The following is a 26,105-nucleotide window of genomic DNA, read 5'->3' on the forward strand; positions in this document are numbered from 1 at the left end:
GTTACTGCCAAGCGCAGTGAAGTTTTGCCGTTAGACTGCGTGAGGAGGGAGGGAGAGAAGAGTTCGGGGAATCGGGCCGCGCCTTTGGAGCCGGGTGAGTGACCTCTTTCTCCGCCCTCCTGGCACTCAGCTCGGGGAGCTGCACCCCCGCTGCCCGGGGGCGCCTACACGCGCAGGTACTTACGCGGGGGCGGGGACTGTACCCACACGTGTCGCGTCTGATCTGAGAAGCATCTTCAGGGACGCAGGAAGCAAAACCCTGGACACATCCGGGGCACCTATACATGCGGGTGCCCACCTTGTGGGCGTTTTCTCGGACTCGGGGAGAAAAAACACGCCCTGGAGCACACGTGGACACTTGTGTCCACACGCGGAGACATCTGCAGAGACCCTCAGCTGAGCACGTGGGCTCACGGGCACACACGCTCACCGCGGGGCACCTGCATACCTGAACACCAGGGACTTACGCAGTAAAAACAGGGGTGGCACGGCAGACTCATACACACACACCCCAGCCGCCCTGCCACTCACACCAGCGGCCCCCATCTTCTGGGTACTTTATTATTATCATGCATATAATCATATTTCATGTTTATTTTGTCTCTTTAGATGGTTTTTTGGTACAAGAAGGAAATTTTGAACAAGCAGAAAAAGTAAGGTCACTACTGAATTATATTTAACAAGACCTTTCACGTGTATAAAGACTTTTACCTTTTTGACAGAGCTTATCACATATAGTAGTATCTCGTGTGATCCTCCCAGGAATCCAGCTAGGCAGGGCCGCCATCATTCTCATTTTCCAGAAGAAAAAGCTGCCCAAGGTACATGAGAGAGACAAGACAGGATTTTTTTTTTTGCGGTACGCGGGCCTCTCACTGTTGTGGCCTCTCCCGTTGAGGGCCACAGGATCCGGACGCGCAGGCTCAGCGGCCATGGCTCATGGGCCCAGCCGCTCTGCGGCATGTGGGATCCTCCCGGACTGGGGCTCGAACCCGTGTCCCCTGCATCGGCAGGCGGACTCTCAACCACTGTGCCACCTGGGAAGCCCGAGAGAGACAGAATTTTGACTCAGGCTTCTTGATCTGAGGTTTAAGGTTATGTCCAGCTATGCAGAGCTGCTTATTTGTAGAAGTGCCTCCTTCCCTCCCTGACAGTAGGGATCTGACACTGCTCAGTGTGACCTGAACAGTCTCTGGGCAACCTCCGGAGAGGCTTTGCCTCTCAGTTACTTGCCTCACGTTTAAACTGCTCCTCACAGGTGCCTGGGGAGTAGCAGCTTGAGTTAATGTCACAGAGAAGTTGATGGGAAAGTCGAGATCTCCTCCTTTGAGGGTCTGGGGAGAAGTTACTGGGGAACTACTGGGGAGAAGTCTGGGGAGAATGGGCAAATTCCTGGCAGGAGTCGGGAGATTTCATACCATTAGACTTTTTTCTCTCTCTCTTTTTTTTATGGCTGTGCTGTGTGGTTTGCAGGATCTTAGTTCCCTGACCAGTGATCGAACCTAGGCCCCAGCAGTGAAAGTGCCGAGTCTAACCACTGGACCGCCAGGGAATTCGCCCATTAGACTTTCAATAAATGTTATTTTACAATACTTTGCTGATCGAGCCCCATGGAAATGTCTTGTTAATTTTAAGGATGGATTGGAGTGCTATTTTGGTAGTTTCAGAAAAGTGAGGTAGTTTCAGAAAAGTGAGGTAGTTTCAGAAAAGTTTCAGTGGGGCTGAGGTATTGGTGCGGACAGAGTTCCAGGGAAGGTGAGAGGAGAAAACGAAACAATGGGGTGAAGGTGTCACTGTGTGGGCCCTGATTTCCTTGTTACTAAACGTATTCAAGAACTAGGTTAATTCTGAGGTCTCTTCGAAAATCATTTTATGTTTACTTTTAATTGGGGTTTGGGGGGGCCATAATGAATTCAAGCAACATAGAATTGTGTAAAGAAAAAGGGAGGGAATTTCCTGGTGGTCTGGTGGTTAGGACGCGGTGCTTCCACTGCAGGGGGCCCGGGTTCTATCCCTGGTTGGGGAACTAAGATCCCACATGCCACGAGGCATGGAAAAAAAATAAAGTAGGGGGGAGGAGATCTGCCTTCCCTCTTCCCTTGCCAACCCTACCCCCAAAGGTAACCTTACCAACCTGTTGATGTGTGTGTCCTTATAGACTTTCCTGCTATGCTTTATACGACTGTTGAGGGTGTATGTAGGTCTTGCTGTTTTTCTTTTGCAAACGTGGGGTTACACTAGACATACAGTCTGAAACCTGCTTTTTTCACGTTTTAGTCAATTGTGGACGTCTTTTCCAGTGTGTGTTTAGCTCTGGCTCATTCTTTTTTTTTTTTTATCTTTTTTTATTTTTGACTGTGTTGGGTCTTCGTTGCTGCACGCGGGCTTTCTCTATTGTGGCAAGCGGGGGCTACTCTTCGTTACGGTGCGCAGGCTTCTCATTGCTGTGTCTTTTCTTGTTGTGGAGCACGGGTTCTAGGTGCGCAGGCTTCAGTAGTCGCAGCATGTGGGCTCAGTAGTTATGACACGTGGGCTCTAGGGCACACAGGCTTCAGTAGTTGTGGCTTGAGGATTCTAGAGCTCAGGCTCAGTAGTTGTGGCGCATGGGCTCCGCGTCATGTGAGATCTTCCCTGCCCAGGGGTCAAACCTGTGTCCCCTGCATTGGCAGGTGGATTCTTAACCACTGCGCCACCAGGGAAGTCCGCTCATTCTTTTAATGGCCGCATGGTATCCTATTGCATGGAGGTGACTTAGTGTCTGTCCCTCTATTTATAATCATTTGCATTATATCCAGTTTTATAAATAGTGATGCAATGCATGACATCTTACACACACATTCTAGTATTTCTCTAGAACAGTGGTTCTCAATCAGGGGCAGTTTTGAACCCCAGGAGGCATTTGTCAATGTCTGGAGACATTTTTGATTGTCACAAGGGGAGCGTGGGGATACTGGCATCTGGTGGGTAGAGACCAGCGGTACTGCTAAACATCCTGCAGTGCTCAGGACAGCCCCCAACTACAAAGAATTCTTCATTCTAGAATGTCATTAGTGTTGAGATCGGCTCTAGATAAAAATGGAATTCGATTTTTGGGGTTTTTTGGCCATACTGCATGGCATGCGGGATCTTAGTTCCCCAACCAGGGATCGATCGTGCCCCCTGCAGTGGAAGCGTGGAGCCTTAACCACTGCACCGCCAGGGAAGTCCCAGTTACTTGGTTTTTAATCATTTATTCAGTCATTGTTTTTAGAGCCTTTGGGGCATGCCAGGCACCGTGCTGGTCTCTGGAGATACCACTGTAACAAGGCTGTCTCTACCTGTATGGAGCCTACCTCCTGTGGGCGGGGAGGACAGCACCTTAACAAGTGCTGTGAATGCTAGAAAGGACATGAGTACATCTTCTGGAGGGGATGCTCTTTAGCTGAGCCCTGGAAGGTGAGAGGAACCAGTCTAGGGAAGAGTGAGGCTGCATTTCAGACATGGGAACGGTAGGTCCAGGGATGGGCCGGTAGATAGGAACATAAACAGCATTTTCTAGGAACTGCTCAGAAGCACTGAGCCCACCCTGGCTGAAGAGACTGAACCGTGGTCCAGGGTGAAGTTGAAGAGTTGGGCCTGTATCATTTTGCAGCGTAACTCAGCTCCACTGCTGTGGGCGGGCCTGCGGTGTGTGCAAAGAATGGCGAAGGGAGATGCTGAAGGGCTCAGGGCCCTTTGGATCATGGCGGCTTGTTAGAGAATCCCAGGCCCCGTTCCTGGAGTCCGTGTGTCTGAGGTTCCCCCTCTGCGCTCAGCTTGAGGCTCTGCCCTCACGCTAACGCAGCCTGGGATTTCGCCTCAGTCAGGAGCTGGCCATAAAACCAGGTGTCTTGGAAAGCCAGCTGATCTCTGGAAGTGAACTGTTTCCTACCAAGCCTGTTCATTCACTCCATCAGCAAATATTAATGAGCATTTACTGTGGTGGGCTCTCTTCCGGGCACTGGAGTTACAGGGATGGATGAATGAGACCAACGCCCTGTTTTCATGGGCTCGAATTCTAATGGGGGAGAGAGACAAGAAACAAAAGTATGGAATCAATGTCTGGTATATAAATGCTCTAAAGAAGAATAAAGCGGGATTAGGAGAGAAAAGGGATGTGGGCGCTGCTTTGGGGGGCTGGTCCGGGAGGATGCTCTGAGGAGTGATGTGTGAGCCGGGGCCCTAAGACCTTGCTCTGGTATTTACTCCTGTCTCTTGCATTTAGCCTGAAGCTGATGGACGTTGTATGGGCCACAGGCAGGGATGGTGGGCTATGACCCCAGAGCAGACGGCAGGAATGTCTCCAATCTTGAGGTGGCCGTGGCTGGGTCTGTGTCTGGACTTGTCACTCGGGTGCTGATCAGCCCCTTGGATGTCATCAAGATCCGTTTCCAGGTACCCTTTTCCCCTTTTTCTGTGTAACCGGCCAGAGGACAAGTTCACTCTTTTTTGCCAAAGCAGTTCCTAGAGCTTGCAGTTTTGTCAAGGAGAAGCACTTTGTTGCCTTTGTTACCGTCTCTGAAATTCCTCCTCGCCCCTCCGCCATCATCCTGACCATTCTCATCTTGATTCCCAGCTTCAGATTGAGCGCCTTTCTCGCAGTGACCCCAACGCGAAATACCACGGGATCCTGCAGGCTGGGAGACAGATTTTGCAAGAGGAGGGCCCAACAGCATTCTGGAAAGGACACATCCCAGCCCAGCTTCTCTCCATAGGCTATGGAGCTGTCCAAGTAGGTGGCAGGGGAAGCGGCCAGGCCCCTGGGGTCACATTGCCCAATGGGGGAGCCCAGGGTGGTGAGGCGTGTACCTGGGCTGCCTGGGGTAGGGCAGCAGGAGGCGGTCACACACTGCTCACTCATCTTGGCTGGGAAACTACCTGACAAATTGAAGACATAGTCAGACTGAGCTGTACTACAGGCATCCCCTTCCCCACGTCCCCCAACCCTGGAGACTTAGCACCCACTGAATATGAGGTGCTGCACCTCGGATACTGTCTTGACACCCAGCCCAGAGGGGCTTAGCAAATGGCAATACAAATGCTTTTCATTTTTCAAAATAGCATTATTCACGTCTGTGCATCCTTTGAACTTCCTAACAGCACTGTGAGGAAGGTGGAGCAGGTGTTGTGTGGGTCGCAGAGAGGTTGAGTGAGCTGCCTGAGGCCACACAGCTTGTAGGTGGTGAGGCTAGGATTAGGATCCAGGCTTCTTGACTCTTGCTCACGAGTTTGTTCAGCTGAGCGCCAGTTTACCCCATGGCATCTAGTCTGTAGCCGTACGGTAGTGGTGATGGAAATAGCCAACCCCGCACAGTGCTCATAGGGGGCCAGGCCCCGGGTGAAGCACTTCACATCTGACACCTTACGACAGTCCTCTGGTAGGTTCTGTTGTCATCCTTATTTTACAGATGAGAAGACTGAGGCAGAGAGAGCTTAAGTAATGAGTCCAACCAACGTCACTAGCTAGAAAGTGGCAGAGCAGTCCCTGCCTGCTCTACATATGACATCACAGTGATTGCTCAGGTCACATGCACCTGCCGCGCCATCTCTGTGCCCAGCACACAGGTGCTGCATCCTGATGGATAAATGCAGCAACATGTGCTCTCAGGACCCCGCGCCATCTTGAGTTGGCTGGAGAAGGATCTGAGCCCAAGGAGGGCTTACACCACAGAATATGGAATATGTGGAATTCTCCCAACAGAATTTCAGCTCCAGGGCAGAATGTTTCTCAAACAGGGCCGCTGCCAGCTGCATTAAAGGGGTCCCCAGCCTAGAGTCAGATAATGGCCATCTTTTCCCAGTTCTCAGAAAACTAAGTGATGAGTAGAATTTTCTTTTTTATTCTTTTTTTTTTTTTTTTTTGGCCTCGCCATGCAGCTTGTGGGATCGTGGTTCCCCCACCAGGGATTGAACCCGGGGCCACGGCAGTGAGAACACCAAGTCCTAACCACTGGACTACCAGGGAATTCCCTTTTTTTACCAGGGAATTCCCGCTGCGCCACCAGGGAAGCCTTTTTTTTTTAAAAATATTTATTTATTTATTTGGTGCGTCGGGGTCTTAGCTGCAGCATGCAGGATCTTTTTTTTTTAGTTGCAGCATGTGGGATCTAGTTCCCTGACTAGGGGTTGAACCTGGGCTCCCTGCACTGGGAGTGCGGAATCTTAGCCACTGGATCACCAGGGAGGTCCCCCAAGTAGAATTTTCTGATATAAAAATTTTCTCATATATTTTCTTAACCCTTGGGTATTTGGCTCTGCTCAGAGTATGAAAGGGCATCTGAGCTTTGCACAGTTACATGTTTATTGTATTCTGACCCTACTCAAGAAGAGTATCTCCTGGTCCCTAGGATAGGCCCCGCCTGGGTCACGGGTGCATTCGGGGGGTGTTTTCCATGACACTGTCACACACTCTTGCAGTTTTTGTCGTTTGAAGTGCTCACCGAGCTGGTGCACAGGGCCAGCGTGCGCGACGCCCGAGACTTCTCCGTGCATTTTGTGTGTGGCGGCCTGTCTGCCTGTGTGGCCACCCTCGCCGTACATCCTGTGGACGTGCTACGCACCCGCTTTGCAGCGCAGGGTGAGCCCAGGGTGAGTGGCCAGGCCAGAGAAGGGGCGCCCAAGATACGAAGGGCGTCCCAGGGTGGGGGCTGTTTTCCTTAGAGGGAACAAAGCCGGGGGGACCTGGGGTTTTCAGGCCATCCTTCAGCCTGTTCCTGAAACCCGTGATGGTGCTTGGCACCAGGCAAGGTGCTCACAACCTCACGGGGGACACAGAACCTGCAGGGGAAACAGCAAATACCAAATCGGGACGGGGAAGGCATCTGGGAAAGTGAGACTTGAGATTCCATCGCTGTATTATTGGGAGGGAGGTTTTGGTTTCCAGAAAGAATGGATTGGAGGAAATGGGATCATTGAGTCAGACTCAAGGAAGAACTGACTGAGTGAAAGCAAGGGATTAAACCCTCAAATAGATGCCCCATCCCCCCTCCGCCCACCATAATCTCTGTTTCTTGGACATATATAAGAATAGCTTAGGATACTGTTGATGGGGAATGACGTTTTGCTTAAGAATTTGATCTGGGACCAGCTAAGAATAACTGTGGTTTCAGCTGTGACAGTTTTTTGTGTTGCCTGGGGTGGAGGTCCTGGGTTGGGGGACCTCTTTTGTTTAGGAGACATTCTGATAAATTTTTTGGTTCAGAAATGCAAAGTGCCCCAGGAACATTCTAGAAGAAAACGACTGGGGCATGAGAGCTGGGTCACTCTGTGTGACACTGCAGTGGAAAATAGAGGTTTGGGGTGACTGCCCTGGTGGAGAAATGAGATGAGGGGTCCTAGGAATGGAGTAGAGAAATGGAGGGGAAGGATGTTTATAGAGGGAACAGACCTCAGCAACATGGTGGCTGCTGGGATGAAGAGAATGGCTGGTGACAGTCCTTCAGGTTCCCTGTTCTGCGTGTGCTATTATCCTCTTCTGTTACTTTCCAACCTTTAGTACAAGTCTATGAGAAGAAAAAAGGGAAAACATCATTAAGAAAAGAATAGCATACTTCTTCTTAGGCTTAGCCAATTGAGATGTTGGATTCTAGATTCTGGAATGGCTGGAAAATTGTGTGTGAAAGTGAGGGGAAAAGATTTATTTAAAAATTGCAAAACTCTCCACCTTGTTTAGACTAGTAGCATCCATAGTGTAAATCCTCACATTTCTTAAAAAAATCAATAACCTGGGCTTCCCTGGTGGCGCAGTGGTTAAGAATCCACCTGCCAATGCAGGGGACATGGGTTCGAGCGCTGGTCCGGGAAGATCCCACATGCCATGGAGCAACTGAGCCCGTGCGCCGCAACTACTGAGTCTGCTCTCTAGAGCCCGCGAGCCACAACTGCTGAGCCCGTGCACCACAACTACTGAAGCCCGCTTGCCTACAGCCCGTGCTCCGCAAAAAGAGGAGCCCGCAATGAGAAGCCCGCGCACCGCAGTGACGAGTAGCCCCCACTCGCCGCAACTAGAGAAAGCCCGCGCACAGCAACGAAGACCAAACACAGCCATAAATAAATAAATAAATAACCTATAAAGTGTATAAAGGTTAAAAAGACAGATAGTTCTTCAGGAACTATAATGAAAAAACACCAGCCGCCCCCCTGATTCTATTCCCCAGAGGCAACCACTTTTAATATTTGTGTGCTTCTTCCGTAATTTACTTCCTAATTCAAAGTAACATGCTCTTTCTCTTTCTTCCTTTCCTTCTCAGTTTTAAATTATAGACATTAACTACTGACTACTACTATGGAAGATGAGGATTTAACTCTTTTACCATCACCCTTGGGTGTGCTTGTGCTTCCTCACCTGAGTGCAGTACAACTGATTAATAGATTTTTGGCTAAATCAGTACTCAGTGTTTATGCTGTTATGATTATGTAAATGTTTCTGCTGAGCCTCAAAATATATTATGATTATGTTTTCTTTTGTATTTTTGTCTTTCCTGAAGTTGGCAATTGCTTTGTATTTTATTTGTTTCGCTTTCTACATGCTTATCACAAATTCACTTTCAAACAATCTCCCGATAGGGTGAGCCTGTGGTCATCAGTCCCATGTTTTTATGGAGCCCCTCCTAGAGCCCCCCACCCTTGAACCCTTCACCCTATGGCTTCGATCTAGACTGTTTGCTCCAGGACTATGGCCAGCTATTCTCTTAGGAATTCTCACGTAGGAGCCCATGTCTCCTCTTTCTTGATTAGTCCCTCATTTTGTGGAGCACATCCTGAGGTATAGCTTCCTTACAGAAGCCTGATAGAAAATGCCTTTATTTTCCCCTTGCACTTAACTGATGATCTGGGTGTAGAATTCTAGGTAGCTCTCAGTATTGCTGAAGAGGCGTCCGGAACCATCCTGATGACTAACCCTTTAGATGAAGGCATCCACTTCGCCCTCTTGGGAACTTTCAGGATCTTTTTTTTTTTTTTTAACTTTTCTGTGGCCCCACCATGCGGCACGTGGGATCTTGGTTCTCCAGCCAGGGCTCGAACCCACACCCCCTGCAGTGGAAGCGTGGAGTCTTAACCACTGGACCACCAGGGAAGTCCCTCAGGATCTTTTCTTGATCCCTGGCATTCTAGAAATTTACCAGTGGAGTGCCCCAGGGCGGGTCTCTTTCATTCATTGTGATGGGCACTTCCTGGGCCCTTTAGTCTGGACACATGTTCTTCATGCCTGGAAAATGGCCATGAATTATTTATTCACAATTGCCTGCCCTCTTTTTTTCTTTTTCTTTTTCTTTCTGGAATTCATGTCAGTTGGACACTAGACATCCTGGATTGATCCTCTGATTGACTTATCTTTTATTTACCATTCTGGGAGGTTTCCTTACTTTTATCATTTGGGCCCTCTATTGAGTTTAAATAATGTCTGCTAACATATGTTGGTTCCTAAGAACTGTCTTTGGTTGGTTTGTTTTAGTCAGGTTTATTAAAGCATAACTTGCCCAGTAAAATCCACTCTTTTTAGCATATAGTTCTGTGACTTTTGACAAATGCGTACAGTCACGTAACCACTAGCACAATCAAGATATAAAACAGAAGTTCCATCACCCCCTGATTTCCTCCTGTCCTTTGTAGTTTGTCCCTCCCCACCTCCAGCCTTCAGTAACCACTGGTCTGTTTTCTGTCTGAAGTTCTGCCTTTTCCAGAATGTTACATAAATGGAATTATGCCCTGTGTAGTCGTTTGAGTTGGCTCCCTTCACTTGGTAGATGCATTGGAGATGTGTCTGTGGGGTGCCTGTGAGTAGTTGGCTCCTTTTTTTTTTTTTTTTTTGCGGTATACGGGCCTCTCACTGTTGTGGCCTCTCCCGCTGCGGAGCACAGGCTCCGGACACGCAGGCTCAGCGGCCATGGCTCACGGGCCCAGCCGCTCCGCGGCATGTGGGATCTTCCCGGACCAGGGCACGAACCCACGTCCCCTGCATCGGCAGGCGGACTCTCAACTGCTGCACCACCAGGGAAGCCCTGACCCTCTGCTTTTATCATGAAGGTGATGCCTTCTCTGGGGTCTCAGGATATTAGTTAAAATTTTGTGGGTAGTTTCTTTTTGCTGTAGTTTTCTTCTGCTGTATCTATATGGTCTCTTCCTTTCAAGTGACTTCTCCTGCCCCTCATCAATCATTTTGGCCTCTGTTTTGGGGGAGGCTTTCCTCAAATGTCTGGTGGCGCTTGGTGTCAAGAGGGCACACAGAAAGCAGAGTGGCATTCTGGCACGTGGGCAGCTTGTTGCCCGATGGCCTTCCTCTGAGGCCTGGCCCTTTCATGCAAGTCCCCAGGGCGAAAGCCTTCGATGTGGCTGCCAGCATCTGGGAGCCAAGTGTGTACTGTCCCTGCTCAGTACAGACTTCCCCTCGGTCACCCTCTTGTCAGTGCAGTGCTTCCCGCACCCACAGCCAGGCAGATTCAGCCCCTCTGGTCCACTGCAAAGAATATATGCCGAATAGAAGTGTACTAAAAAATCAGTGGCTCTTCGTGCATAAAGATCACCTGTTGATGGTTTCAGAAAGGTTAAGTATATGCATATGGCAAAAAAATCCAGATAGCATAAAATGGTCATAGTGAATCTCCCTCTTTCCCCATCCCTCCCCTGTCCCCCTGTTTCCCGCTGTGGCGGCAATAATGTTACTGTTCCTCCTTTCTTGTGTATCCTTGTGGGGCATAGTCTCTGCATACAGTTTGTTTCCTCCACAGACACTATGCCTGCTCTTCATGTCCTGCTGGGTTCACTTAACTGTATATTTGGGGGAGTCTTCCCTATCGATCATCTAGATTGCATCTTCCTGTTGTAATTGCTACACTATGTTCTTTTGAACAGGTGTGCCATAATTTATATAACCGATCACCCAAGGGTGGACTTCACACCTTTTGCTGTTCCGCATACTTTTGTGCACTCCTTGGCATATCTCAGTCGTGTAAATAGCTAGAAGGGGAGCTGCCAGACAGTCCCACCCTTGGAATTTTTGTCCAGCATTTTCTTTGTTCTCCTGGCAGGAGAAGTAATGCTCCTAGTAGCTGGTTTCTGGACAAGGGGAAATACAGCTGGTGGGCTGGGTTCTCAGGCTGAAACGATGTCACTCATCATTGCATGTGTGGTGTCCAGGTCTATAAAACCCTGCGAAACGCCGTGGTGACCATGTACAGGACCGAAGGCCCCTTGGTCTTCTACAAAGGCTTGAACCCCACCTTGATCGCCATCTTCCCCTACGCTGGGTTCCAGTTCTCCTTCTACAGCTCCTTGAAGCACGCGTATGAGTGGGCCATGCCAGCCGAAGGAAAGAAAAACGGTGAGACCGGCCTCATGGGAAAGGGAATCTGGGTCCCACTCCGCCCCACTCCCAAGCCATAGCATCTCTTTCTGAATCAGGTAGGAAATAAAGTTTTCCTGCAGAAGCTAAGACACCACAGATCTCTGAACCCACAGCTCTGTAATACAGCCAACAAAACAAATCCATTCACTCACAGATGACTTTATTTCTTTCGTCTCTTGCCACTGTTATTTCCAACTACTGGTCATGGTTTTCATTTTTGTCAAAGGTCCAACTTGCAAACAGCCTGGTTTTGCTTATGTGTTTGGTTTGGTTTTCGTTTGGGGACTCTGGGGAGGGGGATGGGCATCCTGTTCCCTCCCAAGCCTTGAACTGAGTCGCATGGCAGAGCCTGCAGGCCATTACTGCCTCCAGCTGGGGTGATTACTGTTAAAGGCGCACACCCCTTCTGCCACCAGCCTGTCCAATCAGCAGTCCATTGTCGTTCCTTTTTTAAAAATTTTTATTTATTTATTTTTGGCTGTGTTGGGTCTTCGTTGCTGCGTGCAGGCTTTCTCTAGTTGCAGAGAGCGAGGGCTACTCTTTGTTGCGGTGCGCGGGCATCTCACTGCGGTGGCTTCTCTTGTTGCAGAGCACGGGCTCTAGGTGTGCGGGCTTCAGTAGTTGTGGTTCGCGGGCTCTAGAGCGCAGGCTCAGTAGTTGTGGCGCACGGGCTTAGGTGCTCCGTGGCATGTGAGATCTTCCCAGACACGGGCTTGAAACTGTGTCCCCTGCATTGGCAGGCAGATTCTTTTTTTTTAACTTTTTGGCTGCGTTGGTTCTTTTTTAAAAATATTTATTTATTTATTTATGGCTGTGTTGTGTCTTCGTTGTTGCGTGCGGGCTTTCTCTAGTTGAGGTGAGCGGGGGCTACCCTTCCTTGCGGTGCGCAGGCTTCTCATTGCAGTGGCTTCTCTTTGTTGTAGAGCACGGGCTCTAGGCACATGGGCTTCAGTAGTTGTGGCACGTGGGCTCAGTAGTTGTAGCTCGTGGGCTCTAGAGCACAGGCTCAGTAGTTGTGGCTCATGGTCTTAGTTGCTCTGCGGCACGTGGGATCCTCCCGGACCAGGGCCCGAACCCATGTCCCCTGAATTGGCAGGCAGATTCTTAACCACTGCGCCACCAGGGAAGCCCTGTCTGTTGTCATTCTTCCTGAGGTTGTGTCTGGTTCTCTCGCTCCTGGATTAAATTCTTCCAAGATCGAGGATGCTTGTAGGTTTGGATTTTCTGGTCGAGGATTAGACTGTATAACCTTGAAGTTTACCCTAGATTGCATTTCTCTCATATTTCCCCTCCATCCCACTTCTCTGGTTCAGGAAACTTCAAAAACCTGCTTTGTGGCAGTGGAGCTGGAGTCATCAGCAAGACCCTCACGTATCCCCTGGACCTCTTCAAGAAGCGGCTTCAGGTTGGAGGGTTTGAGCAGGCCCGAGCCTCCTTTGGCCAGGTGAGATGTCCCTCTGCAGAGAGCTCTGATTCCAGCCCCTCACTGGGCACGTGAAGGAACTGGGTCAGCTCCTGTCCATTGGGCAGCTTTCGCCCCCATAGCCCTCTCAGCCCCTGCATGTCCCCGGTGTTGATGAAAAATTAATCAGTTGATCTAAGAAAGAATTGGAAAATTTTATTCCAGCCAAATTTGAGGATTATAACCCGGGAAGAGCATCTCAGAAAGCTCTGAGAACTATTCCACCTGCTAGAAGTTAAGACACAGTTTATATAAGTTTTTTGAGACAAAGGGCTGTGCATCAAATGACGTTTTTTGGGGGTTTTTTTGGCTGTGTTGGGTCTTCCTCTAGTTGCAGTGAGTGGGGGCTACCCTTTGTCGTGGTGCGCAGGCTTCTCATTGCGGTGGCTTCTCTTGTTGTGGAGCACGGGCTCTAGGCATGCTTCACACATGTGGAGCATGCGCTCTAGGCTTCAGTAGTTGTGGCAGGCAGGATCATTAGTTGTGGCTCACGGGCTCTAGAGCTCAGGCTCAGTAGTTGTGGCACATGGACTTAGCTGCTCTGCGGCATGTGGGATCTTTCCAGACCAGGGCTTGAACCCATGTCCCCTGCATTGGCAGGTGGATTCTTAACACTGTGCCACCAGGGAAGCCCCAAATGACATATTATTACTTTTTTTAAGATAAATTTATTTATTTATTTATTTATTTATGTTTGGCTGCATTGGGTCTTCGTTGCTGCACACGGGCTTTCTCTAGTTGGGGCAGGCGGGGGCTACTTTTCGTTGCGGTGCGCGGGCTTCTCATTGTGGTGGCTTCTCTTGTTGCGGAGCATGGGCTCTAGGTGCACAGGCTTCAGTAGTTGTGGCACGTGGGCTCGGTAGTTGCGGCTTGCGGGCTCTAGAGCGTAGGCTCAGTAATTGTGGTGCACGGGCTTAGTTGCTCCGCGGCATGTGGGATCTTCCCGGACCAGGGCTCGAACCCATGTCCCCTGCATTGGCAGGCGGACTCTTAACCACTGCCACCAAGGAAGCCCCAAATGACGTATTATTGACAGTTCACAGAATCCAATTCTAAGCAACATCGTGGTGGGTCATGTGACCCCTTACAAGATCAAGAAGGAATGTTATCTTTTTAAGGAGTTGTCTTGTTGATGCTGGGAGAATGTTGCTCTCTATGGTTGAGCAGGTATTCCTGGGAGAGGGTTTGGTCAATGCACAATGCACAGTGTGGAGAGAGAGGAGGCCAAAGGGCAGAGAAGAATTTTTATGTTTAAATTTTTCTTGTCTTGCCATAAAATATGAATTTTATTTCACACTGGGGACCCCTGAGCACAAGCGAAGCCACAAGCAAAGCCCTGTGTGTACTGGACACTGTTTAAAGACCCAGGAGAAGGCACACTCATAGTGCCTGCTCTTAAAAAGCATTCAGAGGAATTACCTGGTGGTCCAGTGGTTAGGGCACGGTGCTTTCACTGCCATGGCCCAGGTTTGATCTGTACCGCAACAAAGAGTCGTCCCCGCTCGCCACAACGAGAGAAAACCCGAGCACAGCAACAAAGACCCAATGCAACCAAAAATAAATAAATAAATTTATTAAAGTAAGTAAATAAATAAATCCATCACCACCCACGCAGAGATAATCACACAGAACCTTTAGCTGTAGTCTTTCTTTTTTTAAAGATTCTTTTTTTTAAACGTTTTTATTTTTATTTCATTTTTGGCCACGCGGCATGTGGGATCTTAATTCCCCGACCAGGGATCGAACCTGCGCCCCCTGCAGTAGAAGCGCAGTCTTAACCACTGGACCACCAGGGAAGTCCCTGTAGTCTTTCTTTCTTCCTTCCTTCCTTCCTTTCTTTCTTTTATTGAAGTATACTTGATTTATAATATTATGTTATTTTCAGGTGTACAACATAGTGATTCAATATTTTTATAGATTTTATTACATTTAAAGTTATTATAAAATAATGGCTATATTTCCCTGTGCTGTACAATATATGCTTGTTGCTTATTTATTTTTTGCATAGTAGTTCGTACCTCTTAATTCCCTACCCTTATCTTGCCCCTGCCCCCTTCCCTATCCCCACTGGTAACCATTAATTTGTTGTCTATGTCTGTGAGTCTGTTTCTGTTTTGTTATATTCATTCGTTTTTTTGTTTTGTTTTGTTATTTATTTATTTATTTATATTTGTCTGCATTGGGTCTTTGTTGCTGCACGCCAGTTTTCTCCAGTTGCAGTGAGCAGGGGCTACTCTTCATTGTGGTGTGTGGGCTTCTCACTGCGGTGGCTTCTCTTGTGGAGCACGGGCTCTAGGCACACAGGCTTCAGTAGTTGTGGCACATGGGCTCAGTAGTTGTGGCTCGCGGGCTCTAGAGCGCAGGCTCAGTAGTGGTGGCGCACGGGTTTAGTTGCTCCGCGGCATGTGGGATCTTCCCGGACCAGGGCTCGAACCCATGTCCCCTGCATTGGCAGGCGGATTCTTAACCACTGCACCACCAGGGAAGCCCCATTCATTTGTTTTATTTTTAAGATTCCACATAAAGTGATAACATACACTGTTTGTCTTTCTCTGACTTATTTCACTAAGCATAACGCCACCTAGGTCCATCCGCGTTGTAGTTTTATTCCTTTACATAAATAAACATATGTTTAACAAAAAATGGGGTTACACACAAGGTTTTATAACCTCCTTCTTCCTCTTACCAACTTGTCTTGAAAAGATGGTTTGAATTTGGATAGGGAGAGTTGGTGAGAGCTCAAGACAGAGAAGGGAGGCCCTGCTCCTCACAGAGCTTTAGCGTGAGCAGGTATGGCTGGTGGTGTGCGGGCACTGAGGCTGGACCAGTGGGGAAAGGCAGATCAGGGAGGGAAGTTGCGGCCAAATGGTGAAACGCCCCGAACACCACGCCGTGGGGCTTGGACTTGATTCTTTGTAATATCATTGTCATCATCATCATCGGGAGTTACTGGAGCTCTGGGAGGGGAGCGAGGCTTGAGTAGAGCTGTGCCCTGGGGACACGGGTCTAGCAGCAGTTTGTGGTCAACTGGAGGTGGCCAGGCTGGCGCCGCTGGTCAGGCTCAGAGCTAACGAGGGGCCGGTTCAGATCTACTGCCCAAGGGGGACCAGAAGGGATGGGCGCACAGTCAGAGGCACCCCTGGGAAGAGGGTCCAGAGCTCTCTCTGGGTCCTTAAGAGCCACTGTCAGTGGAGCCTCCAGGGCAGGAAGGAGCTCTGTCCAGTGCTGATTTCCGGGCACTTCATCTGTTAAGTCTGAATTAGCCCAGTTGGAAGAGAAAGAATGAGGTTAACTTATTCTGTCTTTTTTGCATTCATTCCTTTGTCCAGCAAGTATTTATTGGGTGCTGGAACGTGCCAGGCTCTGTGTTGACAAAAGAACAGAGCTCACACCCATGTTGCCATCACCTCCTCTCTCCTCAACTGGAGAACCTTCCTCTCCCCAGGTGCGAAGCTACAAGGGCCTCCTGGATTGCGCCAGGCAGGTGCTGCGAGAGGAGGGTGCACAGGGCTGCTTCAAAGGCCTGGCCCCCAGCCTGCTGAAGGCTGCCCTCTCCACCGGCTTTGTGTTCTTCTGGTACGAGCTCTTCTGTAACCTCTTCCACCACGTGAAGAAGGCAGACAGCTAGCCTCGAGGGCAGGAAGGGTGGCCTGAGTCCTTCCCTGGAGGGGCCCTCGTGAAGAACGCTTGGTCTACCATCCCGTGTTGCACTGAGAGGTGTTGCCCAGCCCCTCCCTCCAGGCCAGCTGTCCTGGGCATGAAGAGCCGTCGGCAGCAGCCTGGATTCCACCAGAAGGGCAAAGGGGGTTCTCCACGGGAGAGCACGGGGCGAACGCAGGACTTGGTCTGCGGGGACCCAGCCCCGCCAGTCAGAAGGGGCTGGGCGTTCTCCTCTGTGTGGCGCACACTCAGGACAACAGCTGCCCTCTGGCACGCCTTCGCTCCGGCTGCCCAGAGAACTCTCCTGCGTCTGGGTGGGCCGCAGCTTGAGTGTGAGGCTGGGGTCAGGGGTCTGGTCCCCACACCTGGCTTCTTACTCCCGCCAATTATTTAATAGGCATTAAAACTAAAAACACATTCCTTATCTGACTCCTCCATCTTCCCTTCCAAATCACATCCCTTCTCCCCAAGTATGAGGGAAGGGATCCCTGCCTTCCCTAAACTCTACTTTTCTCAGCAGTTGCATTCCTCAGGCAGCTTTGCTTCTAGCTCTGGGGGAAGAATCCCAGCTGAATCAGTCACTTTATAAACTCCACCCTGCTCAGATCTTCATGTCTATAAAGGCACCACTCGGGCTGTTCTCTCCCTGGACAGGCTGGTCGCAGCCCGTGGGCCTCTAGGGAAAGCAGACCCCAGCAGCCCCACAGGCAGTGGGGGGATGTGCTGACGGGGAGGGGGCGCCGGTAAAGGCAGCAGCCCTTTTCCCGTCTACTGGGGTCACTCCTCTTTCCCTGTGGGCTGGGCTAGCCCTCCTGGGTGGGTGGGAGCTTACAGCTGGGCCAGTGAGCACCTGCTGCCCGCTCAGGGCGCTCCTGCTGGGTCTGGCGTGGTGCCGTGTGCGTCCTCTGTGGTCCCGGGAAGAGGGGGTTGTGCAGGCAGCCTGCTGCATGCACAGTTGGTGCTCCGGGAGTTGTCAGGGCACAGGAACCCACGACAGACACCCATCGAGGCCCGGTTAGGGGTATGAGAGGAGGAAAATCTACAGAACACACCCACCACTTTCCACCCCAGGGGAGCCTGGCCTGAGAGGTTGGCTGTGCAGGGGGAGCCCCGTGCAGGACTTAGAGCCTGACCTCGCCTCAGCCCCGGCTCCAGCCTTTGAGCAGGTCTTGGGTGGGTGTCATGGCTCTCGGTCCCCATGGATCCTGGGCCCTTTCTCACCATTACTGTTTCGTCCCTGGTCTGGGGCTTTGTGATGTGTCTGGTCCCCATAATCCTGAAGCCTCCCTGCTCTTGGGCGCTGATTAAGAAGGTTCACCTGTGGCTGGAGGGCTCCCACACCCACAGGTTTTTTGGCAGGCAAGGCTTGCAGCTGCCTGGATGTATTTTTTGTGAAATTCCACTGAAGTAAACTTTGTTCTCTTCAGCTCTCCCACTCACTGGTTTCTTTTGCTGCAGCTGGGATTGTCTTCCTCGTTCATTTTCTGGTGACCGCTTTGGCAGCTCTTAGAACAGGAGGAGCGAGCTTTGGATACAGGAGACCGCCGTCAGCACTTCCTTCTCGTCTAAGTGATGGGACGAGACGGTTCTTTTCCAACCTCTTCTGTATGCTCTCCTGCAACCCAGGGCTGACCTCAGAGGTGGCCCTGTCTGGGCTGCTGGGCCCGCGCCTCACCCCCTTGTCCCTCCAGGGACAAGACACTTCCCTGGAGTGTCTTGTCCCGACCAAGACGGACTGGGCCAGGGGCTTGCTCAACCTCAGGGTCGCTCCCAACACCTTGGGCGCCGCAAGTTGGCAACTGGGATCCTTTCTCTTGGGCTGACCCATTGATTTTCAACTTATTTTACCAATATCGTTTGTACTTGGAGTAGGAGAGCGGCTTAGTGGGACTTGATCCTCAAAGCCCTTACGACCTCCCTGCCTTCTCCGCTTTGGGGGGAGGGGGTGGGAGTGGGGAGCACACGGCCACCACCTGTTAAGTCCTGCCCCTCCAGCCCTCTTCTCTGCCCTCCCACCTTTCTCCCTCCCGCTGCCCGGCTGCGGACCACGCCCTCCGCAGGCCCCTCCCACGCCGCGCGGCCGGGCCAGTCCCCTGACCCCGTTTTAACCTGAGCTCTAGCGTGGGGCGGGGAGAGGGATAGTGTTAGCGCTCAAGACCCAGGGCTTAATGCGGGCTGAGGAGCAGGTCCACCCCAGTACCGAGGAGCCGGTGTGGTCCCGGATAGCCCGTGGGAGAGCCGGGTGAGGAGCGGACAGGGGCGGTGGAAGCAGTGTCGCGGGCGTTCTGCGCGGCCCCGTGCCAGGAACCTTCGGGCCGGCCTGGCCGGGCGGCGAGGGCAGCGACGTCGGGGCTCCGGCAGGTGGCGCTGGCGAGGCGGCCCCAGGCCCCGCCCCGTCGCCCCGCCGCCCCGGGTCCCGCCGCGCCACCGCGCTAGGAAATGACCTAAGCGGCGGCGAGGCGCCAGCAGCGCCGCGGAGGCGCGGCGCGCACAGCATGCCCCTCGAGCGGCCTTCGGGCACGCGGGCGTGGCGCCGGCGCGGCAGGTGGGTCCCGGCGCTCCCGCCAACTCTCCAGCCCACGGGAAGGGCGTTCGGGAAGCTGCCCAGGTCTGGAGACCCCTAAGGTCCTCTCCTTTGGCCATGGGGGAGGCACCGAGTGCGGAGAGGGGACTCCAAAGGGGACCACCTCTGGGGGACACGTCACCTCGCTCCCCTCCTTAAAGAAGGATCCAGAATGGAGCTCAGGACTCTCAGGGAGTCCTGAGCGGGCAGGGCCGAGTTTCTGCCACTCGAGAGGCCAGTTTAATTAGTCTGTCCCGGGGAGAAGCTGGCCAGGACGAGGGGAGTCAGGGCAGCAGAGACGCTTCTGCACCCAGCCCTCTGGCCGGCCCCACCCCGAGGGCAGGAGTGGTGGGATTTCCGGGCCGAGGACTCTGACTAAAGGGAGGGAGAGGGTTGCAGAGAGGGGCTTGGACCCCGGCTGGGACAGAGCTGTCCGAAGCGTGGAGACCCTAGCCCTCTCATTCGCCAGGAGCCATGCTGGACCAGCAGCTTCCAGGTCGGCTTATATATAGGCAGGGGAAGTGTTTAATATCCACATATCCACCCTCACCCCACCCCTTGGTGTCAGCTGAGAAAAACCCTGCCTGCTGCTGGGACTGGAGGGTAGACGCATTCACCCTTCATCTCTTTACTCTTGTGTAATCCCAGAAGCTACAGGGGTTCTTTAATTGAGCAGCAGGTGCCTGGCTGGTGCCCAGTCTCCACCAGAAGCCAAGCTTGGCGGGCACCCAGCCAACCACTGAATGCCATGGACTGCCCAGGAGCACCTGTCTCAAGCACTGGCCAGTCCTGCCACGGGCCGGGAGAGCTAGGAACCCTGGCCCCGTGCGCCACACCTGAGGCCTCTCCTGCTGCCTCTCCTCTCCAGGTGCTGTCATTAGTCCCAACCTCGGAAAGAGCTGCTGCAGCTGGATGGTCATGGGGGAGCCCAGGAGAGAGGAGTATAAAATGCAGTCTTTTGATGCAGCGACACAGCAGCTGCTGAAGACAGCCCTCAAAGGTGAGCATGCGGAGCCCCCTGAGCCTGGGCCCAGAGCCACAGAGGAGGGGCCAAGGGGCGAGGCCTGGAGTACCGAGCCTTCGCCCGGCTTTGCCCAGCCCTCTCCCTTCACTTTCTCAGAATAGGAGTCAGCAACGTAATTCTGGAACTGGAAGACAAGCTACATTTAGGCCAGTATTTGGCAGTATGAATCAGAGTCACCCCCTCGGATTGTAAAGCCTTTTTTTAAAGTTTAGGTGCCCATGAGAGGAGAGTGAGGCACAGAGAACACAATTCCTGCCCCTTAAGTCCTTACGCTGGACCTGGTTTGTGCGTTGCTGCAGCCAGCTCTCTTGAATGTGCAGAGCTGCCTGACGTGGGACAGAGGATGGAGTGTTCTGCTCGGCAGGGGAGCTACAGTAATTGTCCTGGACCAGTGCCTTCTTGCAGCACTTTCAGGACAGAAGTTTGACTCAGCTAACGATTAGCAGTGCCCATCACGTGCCAAGCTGAGTCTGTGGGGAGGCCCTGCCTGGCCGGCTCTTGTCAGGGGTTCATGTGTGTGTATTATAAGAACACTTTTCTTCCGTGAAATGGCTGTCAAAGGCATTGGCATTCAGTGTCCCAGCCTCAGCCTAGGGCTAGGAAAAGACGTGTCCTAAAAAAACGAGCGTTCTTTGATTCTCTAACAGCCACACAACCCTCCCTGTTTCTTCTGATTGGGCCATCAGGAGGCTCACGGCTGCAGCTGCTCCTGTGTGTAGTTTCCTCTCTGTTTCCTGGTCTCTTTAAATGGAAGCGTATAATGGGACTGCTCTTCTGTGAATATCTTGACTCCTTTAGAAGCAGGTGGAGGCAAACGTGATAATTAAGCAGCTCTAGACTCCCCACCTGTCTTTACCCTAGATCCAGGTGCCGTGGACTTGGAGAAAGTGGCCAATGTGATTGTGGACCATTCTCTGCAGGACTGTGTATTCAGCAAGGAAGCAGGACGCATGTGCTACGCCATCATTCAGGTTGGGTGGGGCTGGTAGAGAAGGGGACGCTTTGAGGAAGGTGCTTCAGGAGTGGGCAGAGGCCTGGCCAGCAGGGCAGAGATGCAAAGGGCTGGCCTCAGAGGCGAGAGAGGAGGACAGCAGGGTCCTCGGCCTTGGAAGCTTGGGTGGAGTTGCGACGGCCCAGTGACTGCCCTTCACCACCCTTTCCCTGGCTCACAGGCAGAGAGCAAGCAAGCAGGCCAGAGTGTCTTCCGCCGCGGACTCCTCAACCGGCTGCAGCAGGAGTACCAGGCTCGGGAGCAGCTTCGAGCCCGCTCCCTGCAGGGCTGGGTCTGCTACGTCACCTTTATCTGCAACATCTTTGACTACCTGAGGGTGAGGCCCTGCCAGCCACATCCTGTGCGGCACAGACGGCCTGTCTCCTGTGCCACTAAGCCGGGCTCTGGCCCACGCTCTCCCCCCGTAGGTGAACAACATGCCCATGATGGCCCTGGTGAACCCCGTCTACGACTGCCTCTTCCGGCTGGCCCAGCCCGACAGTCTGAGCAAGGAGGAGGAGGTGGGTGGCCCTAGCACAGAAGGCTGTGGAGGTGGGCTGCCTCTGGCTTAACTCAGAATGCCTGCCCACTGTTCGTGGAGACTTCCGAGGGCATCACTTGCTGGGGAGGAGCCTGGTGGGGGCATTTAAGGCCTGTCACAGTTACAGGGCAAGCTGCTAGGCCTGGAGTCTATCCAGAACAGAGCGCAGCCCAAACCTCCCGGCTCAGAGGTTTTGAGTAGGAAAGCCCACCTATGGTAGGACTGGTGAGAGCGTCAGCCAGCTGTGGATACAGATGACCCCAAAACCACTCCAGGGTTGGGGGTAGGGGGTAGGAAAGGGGGGTTCAGAAGCAGTTTGGAAACAGGGCCTGAGTCCAGCCTGGCCCAGGTGAGAGACCTTAAGCAAGTCTCTGAACTTGCTTCTTTTCATGTAAGACGTGGACAGCGCCCACTGGGTGGGGTGAGGATGAAGTGGGCAAACACGTGTACAGGGCCAAGCCCGGTGCCTGGTGCACCGCGAGCGCTCAGTAAATAGCTGCTCTGTGTGATGGAGGGCCCTGCCCGGGGTCACCTCCTGCTGCCCCCTGCAGGTGGACTGCCTGGTGCTGCAGCTGCACCGGGTCGGAGAGCAGCTGGAGAAGATGAATGGGCAGCGCATGGATGAGCTCTTTGTCCTGATCCGGGATGGCTTCCTGCTCCCAACCGGCCTCAGCTCCCTGGCCCAGCTGCTGCTGCTGGAGATCATCGAGTTCCGGGCAGCTGGCTGGAAGACGACCCGGGCCGCGCACAAGTATTACTATAGCGAGGTCTCTGACTAGGCCTCCAAATCAGGCCTCCTCCTCAGCAGCACCGGCCTTTCTTCTACCCACCTCCCAACCTGGCAGTGGAGTCTTCGCCTCTCCCAGACTTTTTCCCTTCCAGACTTTCAAAAGCGTCCGAGATGTTTCCCACTTAGGCGGTGGTCCCGCCCTGAGCACCTTCACTCCGATTCCAGGATTGGGGAAGACACCAAGCACACCTGCCCCACGGTCCCATCAGCGTTTCTCTCCCCTCACCTTCAACCTGGGCCAGGCAAAGAAGGGCAACTCCTGACAAGCACTGCACTATGTAACCTTTGGTACAATAGCTATCGTGGTGCCTCAGTTTCCCCATCTATAAAATGAGTACCCAGAGCCATTGGTGGGGGGAGAAGTAGAGTCACACCAGAAACTGCTTTTTACACATTTTGTACAAGGACCACTTTGGAACCGAGCACGTTTCCTCCGGTTGGTTTTAATGAATGGCAATACCACATCACATGCTACACCAGCTCAGGATGAGAATTTTCTAATAAACTTTTTCTGATACTAAAACTGCTTCCTTTCGTATCACCCAAAGGTCCACCCCAAGCTGAAGGAAGAGAGGGGCTGGATGAGCCCTAAGTTTCTTGGGGAAAATCTAAGTTGATATGTCCCCTCTTTGCAAGGAGATGGGGCAGGAGAGTGAGTTCTAGCCCCCAGAGAAAGGACTAACAAGCAATAAACATGCTGCTGCATCCTTCTTAAGAGGCCCGCCTGCCCCTGACAGGCAAGTATACGCTTGACCCACAGGTATTTTGCAACATGGCGGTGGCGCATGCCGCTTCTACAGCAGCGTGCTGGGCTCCTCCCGGCTCCTCCGCCCGCCCGTCACCACCAGCGGTAGTGGGCCAGCGCGCGGTTGGCCTCGGCCATCTTGTGCATGTCGTGCTTTCTCTTGATCACAGGGCCCCGGTTGTGAAAAGCCTCCAGCAGCTCCTGGGACAGCTTCTCCGGCATCAGCATCCGCCGGTGCTTCTTCTCCCGACACTCAGTAATCATCCACTTCATGGCCAGGAAGCGGCGACGCTGGTCGGCTAGCGGCACAGGGACCTGGGCAAGATTGGACACGGGCAAGTTAGTCTAAGAACTTGCCAGGACTGCAGCCTCCCTCCTCCTAGAGCTCTTAAGAAGCAGCCACAGGTCTGCTCTGGGCCAGCCCTGGCAAGCCTGCTGAGGAGGGGGCCTGTCTTTTCCCCTCGGAGCGTCTCTCACCCCTGGCTGACCTCGGTGCAGCAGACATCAGGCATTCATCGAGCAAACAGTCCTTGAGTACTGGCCTCTTTCACCTCTAAAGGAAGCTCAGCCAAGTTGATAACAGGCACCACTGGGAAAAGCCCTGTCAGCTGGGCATGACTTAGCCAACACAGATCATGCGTGCCTAGAAAGACCCTCTTGTCCAAGAATCATTTGCCAGGCCCCCACTATGTGCCAGGTACCATGCCGACCCTAGGGACACAGACGTTAATGAAAATGTCTCTACCCTTATGAAGTTTACATTGAAAAAGGAAAGACACGAACACCGGATTATGACGATGAAATATTAAATGGCATGATAGAGACACCCAGTTCAGTTCAGCAAACGGTGATGAAGCATCACTCAAGCACTACACCAGACACTGGTGTATAAACATGAGATACAAACACAGTCCCTCACCATGAGAAGCTTATAGTTTAGAACACAGAATGCTGAACAGAATGGGGGGTAGGGTGGGCCTTCAAAAGAGGTCACTTGGATACGTTTTTTTTTGCTTTCTTCCATCTTCTGCCTGTAATCTTTACACTGTGGGACTCAGATGAGCTGATCCTGACTCTCCCCAGTCCTTAGAAAGCTATCAACCTTGGCCCAACTCTACCCACTCCCATCATCTTGTTTCACACGTGACCAGCCGTGCTTTCCCACCCTGACCACTCACCTGATAGAAATGGCCACCCTTGAGGATGGACACCAGCCCAATCACAGGCTCACAGTTTTTCAGTGCTTGGTGGAAGATGGTGTAAGGGTTGCGTTCAATGGTTGCCTGTTCCTCAGCAGAAGCAGTGTGGTACTTCTCAAACTGTTTCCTTTTCACAGCTTCCAGAGTCTGCAAAGGGATACAGTGGAAGAGGCTGCCCCAGGCTCCCTAAAAGTTTAACCCAGCTGAGCTAGGACCTTGCCCCTTACTCCCATCATTCTCTTCTTCTTCTGTAGCTGTACAGCTACTCCCTCAGCACTTCTGAAACAAAGATCCTGGACTAGGACAGAAAAAGCAGGCTAAGATTTGTCACATAGGGGTAGGGAATGGCAGTGGTTGACTCCTGCAGGACTTCCTTAAAGCCCCCATTCCATACATAAGTACATGAAAGTTAACTTTAATGAAGGTATAGAATGAATTATTTTTGATGTTAAAGAGCCAAGTACAAAGCTACGGGGAAAACAAAGATGAGAAAGAGGTACTGGTTACCTGTGTCATGAGGGATCTGGCCAGTATTTTGTTTCCTCCTTTCATCATCATGTTGGTGAATTTACTTCAATGAGAAAAGCAACATGTTTAGCGCGCCAGGGCTGTATCAGGGAACCCCTACTGCAGACCCTCCCTGGTGCGGTCCCACTCCGCAGAACAAAAATTTGTTTCCTTCTAACCTGATCACTGGGTCTTCAAACACAGAGCTTGTTCTCGTCGCAGGGGCAGCTTTGATAACCTGAGTCTTCCTGAGCTCCCTCTCATACTTTTCCTCCTCAGTCAGCGCGGCCAGGGGCTTGCGGAAATATCCCTTGTCAATCTGGGGATCCTGGTATTCAGGACCATAGCGGCTCCACCTCACCTGGGTTAGCCTGGGAGGCGGGGGGGAGAGGAAGAGAAGGGCAAAAGCTGACTCCACAAGTGAAAAGGCTTGACTTAACGACAGGCATGTGTGCCAATCCGCCGACGAGTGAGAGCAGCGTGGAGACCGCCAGCCAAAGCTGAACCGCAAAACTTCTGGTTCTTGTCCCAAGAGGTAGGAGGACCTCCCCCAAACAGGCCAAGAAAGTCTGCTCTTCAAGTGCCAACGGTAAGGACAGGCTCTTGAACCTGAGGATAGACAACCCGCCTATGCATCTCTCCCCCCAACTCCCAGCAAAGAAAATCCCACCTCTGAGTTCTTTACCAAGATCGCACTTGCCGTTCCAAGTGAGAACCCCTCGGGCTGGGAGCAGTCACTAAGCCTTCAGGTTGACTCAAAGTCACGCGGCTGGTTCAAGAGGCTTAGACTCAGATATCCCGGCCCCCAGGCTCTCTCCTGGAACCCGCGAGGCCTGCCTGTGGCTCCCCCTTCCTTCCCAGCAGGCCCCTCCGTGAAGACACAAGCGGCCTCCCAGCTGCCCGCCGCCCTCTCACCCCGGAAGCCTCAGGACAACACTCCGCACGCCCAGCAGCAAGCCCGACCACCCTCGCACAGCCGTCACCGCGGAGGCAGCCATCTTGGCTGGCCACGAGGACCCTAGAGAGGCTGCCCTCGGCGTGCCTGAGCGAGTGACGGAAGACGGGGAAGAGGCTCTAAAGGGTCCTAACGCTGTGCATCACCCTATTAATCTGAGCCTTAAGAGCCTCTCACTCCGAGGTCTAAAGCGAAGAGTCAAAAGGAAACATTCGCTCTCCCATTATCCGTCGCAGCCTGGCGCCATCCTCGGTGGCGGCGCTCGGTAATCTCAGGCCCCTGTGCAGGCCCCGCCCCGGCTTTTCT

At 52.4% G+C, this 26,105-nt stretch overlaps 3 protein-coding genes across 9 annotated transcripts; 2 read left to right on the top strand and 1 right to left on the bottom strand.

Annotated features, from left to right (window-relative positions):
• Positions 1–16,904, top strand: SLC25A19 (solute carrier family 25 member 19). 4 transcript variants are annotated; one of them, XM_060135241.1, is made up of 8 exons: positions 1–94; positions 610–653; positions 4,244–4,413; positions 4,595–4,750; positions 6,436–6,606; positions 11,155–11,338; positions 12,676–12,806; positions 16,270–16,904. In XM_060135241.1, exons 3-8 carry the CDS (start codon positions 4,282–4,284, stop codon positions 16,450–16,452), a joined length of 957 nt encoding a protein of 318 aa, XP_059991224.1. In that variant the 5' UTR covers positions 1–94; positions 610–653; positions 4,244–4,281; the 3' UTR covers positions 16,453–16,904. The 4 variants fall into 4 exon arrangements, with proteins under 4 accessions (XP_059991224.1, XP_059991225.1, XP_059991226.1 ...); XM_060135240.1 differs by having other exon boundaries at positions 71–176; XM_060135242.1 differs by lacking the exon at positions 610–653 and having other exon boundaries at positions 17–94.
• MIF4GD (MIF4G domain containing) lies at positions 12,678–22,916 on the top strand. 4 transcript variants are annotated; one of them, XM_060135249.1, is made up of 6 exons: positions 12,678–12,806; positions 19,916–20,047; positions 20,933–21,042; positions 21,244–21,399; positions 21,491–21,583; positions 22,155–22,916. In XM_060135249.1, the coding sequence occupies exons 2-6, from the start codon at positions 19,960–19,962 to the stop codon at positions 22,380–22,382; spliced, it is 675 nt and encodes a 224-aa protein (XP_059991232.1). In that variant the 5' UTR covers positions 12,678–12,806; positions 19,916–19,959; the 3' UTR covers positions 22,383–22,916. The 4 variants fall into 4 exon arrangements, with proteins under 4 accessions (XP_059991232.1, XP_059991235.1, XP_059991234.1 ...); XM_060135252.1 differs by lacking the exon at positions 12,678–12,806 and adding an exon at positions 18,601–18,726; XM_060135251.1 differs by lacking the exon at positions 12,678–12,806 and adding an exon at positions 18,964–19,092.
• On the bottom strand, positions 22,821–26,088 carry MRPS7 (mitochondrial ribosomal protein S7). The gene is made up of 5 exons (XM_060135248.1): positions 25,760–26,088; positions 25,024–25,215; positions 24,845–24,908; positions 24,317–24,484; positions 22,821–23,453 (listed from the first exon to the last, which is right to left on the bottom strand). The coding sequence occupies exons 1-5, from the start codon at positions 25,840–25,842 to the stop codon at positions 23,232–23,234; spliced, it is 729 nt and encodes a 242-aa protein (XP_059991231.1). The 5' UTR covers positions 25,843–26,088; the 3' UTR covers positions 22,821–23,231.
• Between the last annotated feature and the right edge of the window lie 17 nt (positions 26,089–26,105).

The sequence above is a fragment of the Lagenorhynchus albirostris genome, chromosome 20 (assembly GCF_949774975.1).
Source record: "Lagenorhynchus albirostris chromosome 20, mLagAlb1.1, whole genome shotgun sequence".
NCBI classification, from domain to species: Eukaryota; Metazoa; Chordata; class Mammalia; order Artiodactyla; family Delphinidae; genus Lagenorhynchus; species Lagenorhynchus albirostris.

Coding starts and splice junctions, on each gene's coding strand:
- SLC25A19 (XM_060135241.1), top strand. CDS start 4,282: ATGGTGGGCTATGACCCCAGAGCAGACGGCAGGAATGTCTCCAATCTT. Junction 4,414..4,594: donor TCATCAAGATCCGTTTCCAG/GTACCCTTTTCC, acceptor CTTGATTCCCAG/CTTCAGATTGAGCGCCTTTC. Junction 11,339..12,675: donor AGCCGAAGGAAAGAAAAACG/GTGAGACCGGCC, acceptor TCTCTGGTTCAG/GAAACTTCAAAAACCTGCTT.
- MIF4GD (XM_060135249.1), top strand. CDS start 19,960: ATGGTCATGGGGGAGCCCAGGAGAGAGGAGTATAAAATGCAGTCTTTT. Junction 21,043..21,243: donor TGTGCTACGCCATCATTCAG/GTTGGGTGGGGC, acceptor CCTGGCTCACAG/GCAGAGAGCAAGCAAGCAGG. Junction 21,584..22,154: donor GTCTGAGCAAGGAGGAGGAG/GTGGGTGGCCCT, acceptor TGCCCCCTGCAG/GTGGACTGCCTGGTGCTGCA.
- MRPS7 (XM_060135248.1), bottom strand. CDS start 25,842: ATGGCTGCCTCCGCGGTGACGGCTGTGCGAGGGTGGTCGGGCTTGCTG. Junction 25,216..25,759: donor GTTGTCCTGAGGCTTCCGGG/GTGAGAGGGCGG, acceptor CCCGCCTCCCAG/GCTAACCCAGGTGAGGTGGA. Junction 24,485..24,844: donor CCAGATCCCTCATGACACAG/GTAACCAGTACC, acceptor ATCCCTTTGCAG/ACTCTGGAAGCTGTGAAAAG.